The 12694-nt window shown below is 40.0% G+C and overlaps 1 protein-coding gene across 1 annotated transcript in view; it reads right to left on the reverse strand.

Moving 5' to 3' along the window:
- Positions 1–2655: 2655 nt before the first annotated feature.
- LOC142652532 (uncharacterized) overlaps positions 2656–12694 on the reverse strand; it is a gene marked incomplete at its 5' end in the record, with an annotated part of 104298 nt that continues 94259 nt past the window's right edge. The window contains 2 exons of the mRNA XM_075828178.1: positions 2656–2898; positions 6498–7034. Coding sequence (XP_075684293.1) covers positions 2843–2898; positions 6498–7034 — 593 coding nt within the window. The remainder of the gene's footprint in view (positions 2899–6497; positions 7035–12694) is intronic.

Raw genomic sequence — 12694 nt, forward strand, 5'->3', positions numbered from 1 at the left:
TGGCTATGGGTAGGTATGTGCTGTTTTCCACAGCTGACATTCCGCCCAAAATCTGCACCACAATTTGGTGCGTTTTTCGGCCGGAGTTCCCTGCAGTGACCAGGGCGGATAAGCTGTGTTCTTTTACACAGCGTATCTGCCCTGTGTGAACATACCCTTAATGTATATTACTACGCAACAAATTGGTCCCATTTATCCGACTAGAGGTAACCGAAATCCATGTGCTTGTCACAGAATTGTAAAAAATTATTTTTATTCTGTTTCTGAAAAGCAGGATGAACAAAAGACAGCAATGTTGCCATTGTTTTACAGTTGTTTTTTTTTTTTACCGTGTTCACTGTGCAAGATATCGTATGGGTCAATACAGATGTGGCAATACCAATTATGTATAGACTTTTACCAATAATAAAGAAGTTTGTAATGGGCTGTTTTTCTTTTTTTTTTTTAAACTAAAATAATTTTTTCACTTTTCATTTTAGTAGCAGTAAGGGATTTGAAAAAGCGATCCTCTGATCGCTTCTATAATATATTGCAATACTTCTGTATTTTGACTGTCAGCGTTACACTGATAGGCAGCCTATTTGGTTTATGTACCTGGCCCGTGTCATCACTCTGAAATACTATTACTCTCCCGCAAAGTAATAGTAAGTAAGAGGGTGGGAAGGGATTAAAATATATAGAGAACTGTAAAATTCTATAAAAACATGCATCCATGATGATGTGATATGGATGGTACAGGTTTTTAGTGCACAGAAGTTTTTACCAATTCCACAATGCAAAAACACAATAATACAGCTAAAGTTTGGTTACCTGCATTAGAAGATTTTTTTCAAAGTTTAGTGCTTAGTTCATTTCACGCCTTTAACCCAAACAACATCTTTCTACTGAGTAATACCGATGCAATTTGTTGTTTAACAGCTTAAAAAAAAAAAGAAAGAAAAAAAAAGGATCTTTCTTTGTACAACCAATTGAATGGTGTGTTTGAGTTGTTGATAATGCTGTAAGTGCCAGTGTCCATTGAGCGTTTCTATTTAGTCCATGGTGAGAGAAAGACAAAGATGAGGGATGGAGCAAAGAAGAGCTATAGGCAGTGGTGGATACTACTACAGATTAGGGATGCACGATGCATCGAAACTTCGATACTGTTTCGATACTCTGCATCCCTAAACGGTTCGATACCGCTATTTCCTGTATTTCGATACTTCGCTGCGCAGCCGCACAGCTCAGTATAGTAATACATGAATGTATGGGAGCGCGGCTGCGGATGTGTGATACAGCCATTGCTCCGCTCCGGAGTCCTGATAACAAGTGCCGCGGGGTCAGGATGATGCGATGCGGCCGCCGCTGCACTAATGAGCGGCGGCACTGAAGACAGAACATGGCGGGCGCACTGCAAACACCCCTATGTTCTGTCCTCAGTGCCTGAACCGCCGCTCATTAGTGCAGCGCCGGCCGCATCACCTCATGCTGACCGCGCGCGCACTTCCTGTCAGGAGCGGGGCAATGACTGTATTACACAGCTGCAGCCCCGCTCTATAACGGCGGAGATCAGAGAAACCTCTCCTCTCCGCCGCTATTCCCCTGAATGCTGCGATCACAGCTGACTGCAGCATTCAGGAGAAAATGAGAAGGGGGGATGCCCCTGGATCGCGTCACAGGGAATTCCTGTGACGCGATCGAGGGCCATACCATATATGGGCAGACAGCCCAGGGTCTATTGACGGACCCCAGGGCTGTCTTACCATATTTCCTGTTGTTAGGGCATACTTAGGTATGTCCTAACAACTGCCTGTGTGCTATATGTACACAGGCTAATGTACTGGCATATATCTGATATATGTCAGTACATTAAAGTTTAAAAATAAAGTAAAAACAAAGTATTGTTAAATTTAAAAAAAATACACATACACCTTTTTTACAATAAACATTAAAATAAGTCTCAATACATAAAATATACACATTACGTATTGGCGCGCACAACTATTTTTTTTGCATCATTTATGATGTGTACGCTGTAAAAAAAAATGAAATAAACATGGCTTTTTATAACTTATTAATGTGAGGCGCGAGGTGCGATGAATTTACCCTCCATGTTCCTCACATTAATAGTAATTAACTCCATCATGTACCTCACACATTAACCCATTATGACTCAGAAACATGATGGGATTAATTACTATTAATGTGAGGCGCATTCAAAATTCATCACACGTCGCGCCTCACATCAGAAAACTGAAGAAACTTTTTTTTTAATTACTGTTGCCAAAAGTGTCGAAAGTGGTATCGAAATCGCAATACTAAACGAAGTATCGGTATCGAATTCAAAATTCTGGTATCGTGACATCCCTACTACAGATACGTGGAAGGTTGGACACCTGTCCCTGCATAAGTGTAAAGTAGATGGAGGGGGGAATAAGGCAAATAAATTAATGTTGATTTTCAGGGACTGATTGTGGCAGGGCGCATTCTGAAACACCTGCCTTGGGCACCAGGAGAGCATGTCCTACCCCAATCCGCACCAAGTGTAAGCTATTATCAGACGCATTATAAATCCCTGGACAACATTGTCTAAACACAAATGGTTTTGAATTGCACAGGGTAGATGTAACACTAAAGTAGTGATAGAACATACATGTAATTAGGTACAATAGACAATTATCTGAGTAAACTGAAAGTAGAAGAACTTTATTGTTAAAATAAATGCACTGGAAATGAATAAAAAGTATCTATAGATTATACGTTACTAGAGTTAGTTTTAGTAACTAAACATAAGAGGAAATGAAAGTAGAATTCAAATGCATCGTTCATACCACAACGTTTGATAAGATGAAATCTCAGGCTATTAGTCAAGTGCCCCAGTGTTAACAAGCACCTGACCAAGAATCTCAAGGTTTACTTCTGTAAGAAAAAAAGAAAGAAAACAACATAAATAAACTGTAATAAATAAGTTAAATACTTCACTTACTACTGCTGTAATCCCACAGTTAAGAGCAACACTGGTCTGTTAAGCCAAGCCCAATGTATATTGAAATTACTATAACTGCAAGTTTGAACACAACAATACCTAGTTATGCATGTGTGATAAACCCCTTTTTAGACTTGACTACATAAGTGAACAGACTTAAAATTCGTGCATACAGCTGGGACAGTAGTTCCACCGTATGACGCACCATATTCATTGCAAAGCTTTGGAACCTGACATTTTTTTTTTTCTCACAGATGTATATGAAAAAACCTTTATATCTCCATATGAAATCGGAGGCTCCATATGGGCACATAAGCAGTCTATGGGAGCCGTATTGTGGATTTGTACAACAGTGGTTCGTAATAGAGCCGTGTGAATGGGCTCTTAAATACCTTCAAAGAGTAAACCGGTTATTTCTTTTCTCATGCCTGGGAGGTCCTTAACAATGCTTTTAACCCAATTTTTAAAGTTGGGCAATATCCTCTTTCTCCATCTACAGCTATGGTGTCCGTCATTATATTCTCCTGGTTTTTATAATCACTGATGACACTGAAATCTATTTATAAAGTCCTGTGCAAGGCACATTCACATCGCATTTGAGAGATCCACTCTCGCATACATCTTTTTTTCTTAAAAAATGTAAACAGATACCAGCACAAGGTGAAAAGGGAAATAATTACCAAAACATTTACTAAGGGAATATTTCCGTAACCTTCTGGGTAACCACTTGAAAAATCTATTTTTGATAAAAAACCAGAAAAAAAAATACATGGAAGAGCACAACCCATTGTGAAAGACCCTTACTGCAGACTTAGGCCTCATGCACACGACCGTGCCCGTAATCACGACCCACGATTGCGGGCACAACCGGCCACGGGCCGCATTTTCGGGCTGTGCTCCCTTACAAAGTAGGACATGCTCCATAATTCTCGGCACGGTTCCACGGCACGGACACCTATCCATAGCGATACGGAAAGGTGTCCGTGGCCACTAGAACCGGGCGGGTCCGTAATTGCGGTCCGTGAGTTTTTTACGGTCTTGTGCATGGGGCCTTACTACTCTTCTTTTTTCCTCAAATACAGTCCACAGAATTACAATACTATAATGACTGTAATTCAAGGGACTATGTTTGGCATGCAGGCACATACAGTGAAGGAAATAAGTATTTGATCCCTTGCTGATTTTGTAAGTTTGCCCACTGTCAAAGACATGAACAGTCTAGAATTTTAAGGCTAGGTTAATTTTACCAGTGAGAGATAGATTATATTTAAAAAAAAAAAGAAAATCACATTGTCAAAATTATATATATTTATTTGCATTGTGCACAGAGAAATAAGTATTTGATCCCTTTGGCAAACAAGACTAATACTTGGTGGCAAAACCCTTGTTGGCAAGCACAGCAGTCAGACGTTTTTTTGTAGTTGATGATGAGGTTTGCACACGTTAGATGGAATTTTGGCCCACTCCTCTTTGCAGATCATCTGTAAATCATTAAGATTTCGAGGCTGTCGCTTGGCAACTTGGATCTTCAGCTCCCTCCATAAGTTTTCGATGGGATTAAGGTCTGGAGACTGGCTAGGCCACTCCATGACCTTAATGTGCTTCTTTTTGAGCCACTCCTTTGTTGCCTTGGCTGTATGTTTCGGGTCATTGTCATGCTGGAAGACCCAGCCACGAGCCATTTTTAATGTCCTGGTGGAGGGAAGGAGGTTATCACTCAGGATTTGACGGTACATGGCTCCATCCATTCTCCCATTGATGCGGTGAAGTAGTCCTGTGCCCTTAGCAGAGAAACACCCCCAAAACATGTTTCCACCTCCATGCTTGACAGTGGGGACGGTGTTCTTTGGGTCATAGGCATTTCTCTTCCTCCAAACACGGCGAGTTGAGTGAATGCCAAAGAGCTCAATTTTAGTCTCATCTGACCACAGCACCTTCTCCCAATCACTTTCAGAATCATCCAGATGTTCATTTGCAAACTTCAGACGGGCCTGTACATGTGCCTTCTTGAGCAGGGGGACCTTGCGGGCACTGCAGGATTTTAATCCATTACGGCGTAATGTGTTACCAATGGTTTTCTTGGTGACTGTGGTCCCAGCTGCCTTGAGATCATTAACAAGTTCCCCCCGTGTAGTTTTCGGCTGAGCTCTCACCTTCCTCAGGATCAAGGATACCCCACGAGGTGAGATTTTGCATGGAGTCCCAGATCGATGTGGATTGACAGTCATTTTGTATGTCTTCCATTTTCTTACTATTGCACCAACAGTTGTCTCCTTCTCACCCAGCGTCTTACTTATGGTTTTGTAGCCCATTCCAGCCTTGTGCAGGTCTATGATCTTGTCCCTGACATCCTTAGAAAGCTCTTTGGTCTTGCCCATGTTGTAGAGGTTAGAGTCAGACTGATTAATTGAGTCTGTGGACAGGAGTCTTTTATACAGGTGACAATTTAAGACAGCTGTCTTTAATGCAGGCACAAAGTTGATTTGGAGCGTGTAACTGGTCTGGAGGAGGCTGAACTCTTAATGGTTGGTAGGGGATCAAATACTTATTTCTCTGTGCACAATGCAAATAAATATATATAATTTTGACTATGTTTTTTTATATAATCTATCTCTCACTGGTAAAATTAGCCTAGCATAAAAATTCTAGACCGTTCATGTCTTTGACAGTGGGCAAACTTACAAAATCAGCAAGGGATCAAATACTTATTTCCTTCACTGTACAGGCATGTAGGCACATAAGGGTGAATCTATTAATTTTCTACGCCATTAGCTGCAATTTTCACAACAAAATTGTGACTTATAAATGTATGTACGCCGCTCATGGCACTTTTCAGAAAGTGGGTGTTTAGCGAAAAATGCGTGGCCTGTCTTAGCACGATATATTTACTATACTATACACCAGAAATTGGTGTAAATTATAGCGATAATCTGCACCAGCTCATAGACCGCGTGGATCTAACTTTCAGGCGCACAGCCAGACAGAGATAATAGACTTGTTAGTAAATAGTACAAGCCTTGGACTGCCCTAAGGAAGAAGTCAATAAAATCCTAAAATATATAAAGGTAAAAAAAAGCCAAGAAAAACTGCATTAAAGAAAAACAGAAGTAATGTCATTATAATATTAAAAGCTGTATATTTAAATGTTAATTTGAACTCCTACTATTTATCTATTTGTACCGACTCTACGTATATTGGCGGGCACGAGAAAAGCAGCACCCATCCGAATGCAATAAACCTTAATTGGAGATGTGCCTAAGGCTGGGTTTACATTGTGCGTTTCGTTGAGTATTTAGCATGCATTTTTTCTTTTGGTTGATGAACTCAAATGGTGAGACATGGGAGTTTATCTACCAGGACAAAAAAATGCATGCTTTAAATATAAAAACAAAAACGCAGTGTGAACCCAGCCTAAATAGCACAACTCCATCAGGTTAGCGATGCATATATGTAGATATTCCTACTACCACCTGCCTTGTTTAGCAGGTTTTACCTCAGCTGTGAGGTGTGGAGCTTGTTTCTTTACACTTACCCTGAAGAGCCGGATAAAAGGGAGAAAGGGTCCTGAGGATATTTGTCACAGTATTTGCATCTTTTCCTTTAAGAAGATGAAGTATGTCAGGACTCAAAGTTTTGGATGTTTTTCCATGTGTATGGCTTGATGAAGGCTTTTCAGAAGTAGGTTCATTTGAGCTGTTGCTAGTGGAAGATGATGGCCCAGAAACAACAGTATTTTTCTCAGCACCTACATCAGACATCTCTTCTATATCCCTGTCATTTGTTGACTCGATTTCTTGAACGGCCTCAATTTTTGAACTGTTGTCATTCTGAGAGACACTATTCTGTGGTGTATCTTTTACCATCTGCATCTCTCCACCAAATGTCTCGGGAACATTTGATTTTTTGTTAGGAATGCTGAATGTGTAATAATTTGGGTAAGAATGTGAAGAAGACACTTCAGATGAGCTAGGCCGGGGGGATCCCACGTCATTCATGTAGGAAAAAGATGAATGCATGGTGGAAAAATTATCAAGCTCCTTGTGCTTTCTCTTTTTTCTTCTCTGACATTCTAAAATAAAAAAATTCAAGTTATGTACAGTCATTTATGCATACATTGAAAACACTCACGGTTTACCCCACTTTACCATTAAATTCAGATATCCTTTTTATTGTACAACTTCCTTCAAAATGATTCCCATTTTGACATTGAAATTATTTTATGAGAATAATCTTTGCAAAACGCCAAAGAGTTAGTCTGTTAAAGGCTCAGAAGTTTACAATGTATCTTCAATTTTATTACAATAAAACTAAATACATATTTAAAGAGGCTCTGTCACCAGATTTTGCAACCCCTATCTGCTATTGCAGCAGATAGGCGCTGCAATGTAGATTACAGTAACGTTTTTATTTTTAAAAAACGAGCATTTTTGGCCAAGTTATGACCATTTTTGTATTTATGCAAATGAGGCTTGCAAAAGTACAACTGGGCGTGTTGAAAAGTAAAAGTACAACTGGGCGTGTATTATGTGCGTACATCGGGGCGTGTTTACTACTTTTACTAGCTGGGCTTTCTGACGAGAAGTATCATCCACTTCTCTTCAGAACGCCCAGCTTCTGGCAGTGCAGACACAGCCGTGTTCTCGAGAGATCACGCTGTGACGTCACTTCCCCAGGTCCTGCATCGTGTCAGACGAGCGAGGACACATCGGCACCAGAGGCTACAGATGATTCTGCAGCAGCATCGGCGTTTGCAGGTAAGTCGATGTAGCTACTTACCTGCAAACGCTGATGCTGCTGCAGAATCAACTGTAGCCTCTGGTGCCGATGTGGCTGACACGATGCAGGACCTGTGAGTGACGTCACAGATCTGCACTGCCAGAAGCTGGGCGTTCTGAAGAGAAGTGGATGATACTTCTCATCAGAACGCCCAGCTAGTAAAAGTAGTAAAAACGCCCCGATGTACGCACATAATACACGCCCAGTTGTACTTTTACTTTTCAACACGCCCAGTTGTACTTTTGCAAGCCTCATTTGCATAAATACAAAAATGGTCATAACTTGGCCAAAAATGCTCGTTTAAAAAAAAATAAAAACGTTACTGTAATCTACATTGCAGCGCCGATCTGCTGCAATAGCAGATAGGGGTTGCAAAATCTGGTGACAGAGCCTCTTTAAGAATGGAAAGGAGAGTAATGAGAGGTGAAAATTCCTATATCTAAAGGAGAGAACCTAGACATTTATGGCGCATCCTCAGGATATGCTAGAAAAGTCTGATAGGTAAAGGGTCTGGTCTGGTAAAGAGGTCACTTGCTCTGGTAGAAAAAATCCTTCAGACTTCCCGATAGGCAAGGGTCCCAGTGGTTATGCCATAGATTAGAAAACCCCTTAAGGCCAGTTTCACACAGTGTAGTCAATTTTTTTTATGCAACTTTTTTTTTTTAGTCAAAACCAAGATTGGATTTAAAAAAAAAAAAAGAAGAGAAGTCTTTCCTTTATAATTCCTCTTTTCAGGATCTACTCCAGGTTTCGGCTTTGTTCACATGCCAACTACTGTGTTATGTGTAATGGAAATAGCAACTACTTCGTGCTATGTAGAAATTAAGCGGCAAGAACAAATAACACACAGTACAAGGTCTTTACAAATTAAAAGGTAGAAAACACATATAAACACTGTGACAATGTGACAGCGGATTTTCCATTTTTGAGGTTAAATTACACAAAGTTATGCTGCGCCAATTTTTTTATATTTTTAGTAAATTGGGAGATACTTTGTAAAACTATAGGGCCAGCAGAATCCCTACTGTTGCCAGGCATGATGTGCTTTTAATAATATGAAAAAAAAAACGTCTCCCTAAGTTTACATGCGATACAATGGGAATTAGAACTTAACCAGCAAGTTGGTTTCCAGGAAGTCGCATGACAGTACTACGATGGAGATTGACTCTGATCAGTTGACATGAACGGGGAACAGAGGAATAAAAGCGACTCCAGCAACCTGAACTGTTTTTTAAAGTATTGCTTGAAAACCCCCTAATAAATAGCAACCAAATAAATAAAGGTAAGTTATACAGGTGCTGCCCTGAGGATTCCTGGAAGCGATATTAGTGGCAAGTACAAATTCACATTTTTCCTCAAGACAGCACCATGTCAGAGAACTATACAATATAAAATCTATGGAGGAACAAGTACGTCTAATCTGAAAAGCACAGTTGAACCCAACCTTAGGGAAATAATTCCCTTAATTCCCTTGGTCGTCCTTCTTTGCACCCGCTCTAGTTCAGCTATGTCCTTAAACTTAAAAGGGGTTTTCCCCATCAGAGACATTTATAATATCAGATATATGTGGGTCCCACCTCTGGGACCTGCACCTATCTCTAGAACGGGGCCCCCTAAACCCCGTTCTATTGCTCTGTGTTGTCGCTGAATCGTGTAATTTCCGACCATGAATTACAGAAACAGCATAATGCTGCGTAATGCTGTTTCCGTGAGTCCCATAGAACTGAATGGTAGTTCCAGAAACAGCGTAGCTCGCATGCTACGCTGCTTCCGTAACTGCCATTCACTACAATTGGAGTTACGGAAACAGCTCAGCGAGCTCAGTTCGTTACCCAGAAACTACAGTTAGTTACGCAAAAAACAAGCCCTCACAGGTCTCTTGATGAAAAAATGAAAAAGTTATGTCTCTTAGTATATGGCAAGACAAAAAGTAAATGATTTTTTATAAAAAGTATTTTATTGTGCAATTGCCATAAGATATTAAAAAAACTATAAACATGGTATCGCCGTAGTCGTATCGCCCCGCAGAATAAATTGGATATGTAATTTATAGTGCATGGTGAACACTGTAAAAAAAAAAAAAAAGAAGGAATAAAAAGCAATGGTAGTATTGCTGTTTTTTTAGTCACCACGCCTCTTAAAAAAATTGAATAAACGCTGATCAAAAAGACACATGCACCCCATGAAAACTACAATGAATTCCTCAAGGGGTCTAGTTTCCAAAATGGGGTCACTTCCCCAATACTGGTATCTCAGAAGCACTGCAAATGCGAAATGGCGCCCAGAAAGCAATCCAGCAAAATCTACATGCCAAATCGCACTCCTGCCTTTCTGAGCCCTGCCATTTGTCCAACAAGCAGTTTATTACTTCATATGGGGTATGGTCGTAATCGGGAAAAATTGCTTTTCAAATATTGGGGTGCTTTTTCTCCTTTATTCCTTGCAAAAATTTAAAATTTGTACCTTTTATCGGAAAATACGTGGTTTGCTATTTCACAGCCTAATTCCACGAAACGCAGCAAGAAACCTGTGGGGTCTAAATGCCCACTATACCCCTCGATAAATTCCTTGAGGGGTGTAGTTTGCCAAATGGGGTCACTTTTGGGGGGTTTCTACTGTTTTGGCACCACAAGACCTCTTTAAACCGGACATGGTGCCTATAATATAATCTACTAAAAAGGAGGCTCCAAAATCCCCTAGGTGCTCCTTTGCTTCGGAGGCCTGTGCTTCAGTCCATTAGGACACTAGGGCCACATATGGGGTATTTCTGTGGTAAAACCTTCTGTTGTACAGAAAAAGAATGGAATAAAAAGGATTTTCTGAAGAAAAAATTAAATTTGTAAATTTCACCATTACTATGCTCTAAAGAGGCTTTGTCACCAGATTATAAGTGCCCTATCTCCTACATAATCTGATCGGCGCTATAATGTAGATAACAGCAGTGGTTTTTATTTTGAAAAACTATCATTTTTGAGCAAGTTATGAGCAATTTTAGATTTAGTTTCTTAAAGACCAACTGGGCGTGTTTTTACTTTTGACCAAGTGGGTGTTGTAAAGAAGTGTATGAGGCTGACCAATCAGCGTCAAACACTTCTCATTGTTCCAGCCCAGCTTCTTTCACTGCACAATCACACTGTAACAATCACACTGTGCTGTGGATCATGCTGGGCTGGAACAATGTGTATGACGCGGATTGGTCACTGATTGGTCAGCCTCATACACTTCTTTACAACACCCACTTGGTCAAAAGTAAAAACACGCCCAGTTGATCCTTAAGAAACTAAATCTAAAATTGCTTATAACTTGCTCAAAAATGATCGTTTTTCAAAATAAAAACCACTGCGGTTATCTACATTACAGTGCTGATCACATTATGTAGGAGATAGGGCACTTATAATGTGGTGACAGAGCCTCTTTAAATTCCTGTGAAACGCCTAAAGGGTTAAGAAACTTTCTTAATGCTGTTTTGAATACTTAGAGGCATCTAAGATTTTAAAATGGGGTGATTTATGGAGGGTTTCTAATATATAAGCCCCTCAAATCCACTTCAGAACTGAACTGGTACCTTGAAAAAAAAAAAAAACGGCTTTTGAAATTTTATTCAAAATATGAGAAATTGCTGCTTAGTTCTAAGCCCTGTAACGTCCTAGAACAAAAAAAGGATGTTCAAAAAATTATGCCAACATATAGTAGACATATGGGAAATGTTAATTAGTAACTATTTTGTGTGGTATTACTATCTGTCTTACAAGCAGATGCATTTAAAGGGAATGTGTCGCTAGAAATTTTTTCTTTTCTTTTCAGTTAAACAGTTAGTATATAAGTGATTAAACATTGTTTTAATTTTTTCACAAGTCAGGAAATATTATAAATTAGATTCTTATTTATAACATTTCCATGTGCTGGTCACTAGAGGGAGCAATTCCCAAAATTGCAGCATTGGCATGTGGTAAAGCAACCACATTGCTTTATGCTGCAAATTTGGTGTAGACACACTCGCTCTAGTGTCCTCACACAATCCCCCCTCCCTTATCCTGGCTAGTGCCAGGAGAAGGAGGTGGTTGAATCTTCTAATCCTCCTACGCTGTGCATTCGCTCAGAAAATGGTAGCACACAGTGTAGGAGGATTAGATACAGTGGTAATCAGACAGTATAGCACGAACATAATACACACATCACATACACGAACATAACTTACCTGCTCCTGCTGCCTCCGCTCCTACTCCTCGCTGCCTTGAACATATGGCCGGAAGCCGTGACCGTAAGTCGTCATCTTACTGTCCGGCCGCGGCTTCCGGTCCACATGAAAATGGCGCCGGATTTCGCTCTGCCAAAGACCTTCCTTTTGGTCTGTGTGGGAGTGGCGCATGCACCGTTCCCACATAGACGGCGTACGCTATAGTGAATGGAACGGCTCCCGTTCGCATTCTCTATGGGGATGTATGTGCCGTATTCCATCTCTGTATGTGTCGTTAATCGACACATACAGGGATGAAAAAAAAATGGCAGCCCCCATAGTGAAGTAAAAGTAAGAGAAAAAGAACACCACAAATAAATTACATTTATTTTAATATCATACTAAAAGCAATATTATATAAAAAAAATAATTTACGTGACACCTTGCCTTTAAATTCAGAAAAATTATAATTTTTCACATTTTGCTATTTTTCACATATAAACACTGAATATATGACCAAACTTTACCACTAACGAAGTCCAATGTGTCATGAGAAAATAATCTCAGAATCGCTTGGATAGGTGACAGCATTCCTGAGTTATTACCGCATAAAGTGACACGTCAGATTTGAAAAATGGGCTCTGAGCCTTAAGGCCCAAACTAGGCTACGTCATTAACCCCTTAATGACTAGACCATTTTGTGTTTTTAATGACCAAAGATTATTTTTAGTTTTTTCACTGTTGCCTTCCAAGAGTCGTAACTTTTTTTTTATTTC

The sequence above is a fragment of the Rhinoderma darwinii genome, chromosome 5, assembly GCF_050947455.1.
Source record: "Rhinoderma darwinii isolate aRhiDar2 chromosome 5, aRhiDar2.hap1, whole genome shotgun sequence".
In the NCBI taxonomy this organism is placed as follows: Eukaryota; Metazoa; Chordata; class Amphibia; order Anura; family Rhinodermatidae; genus Rhinoderma; species Rhinoderma darwinii.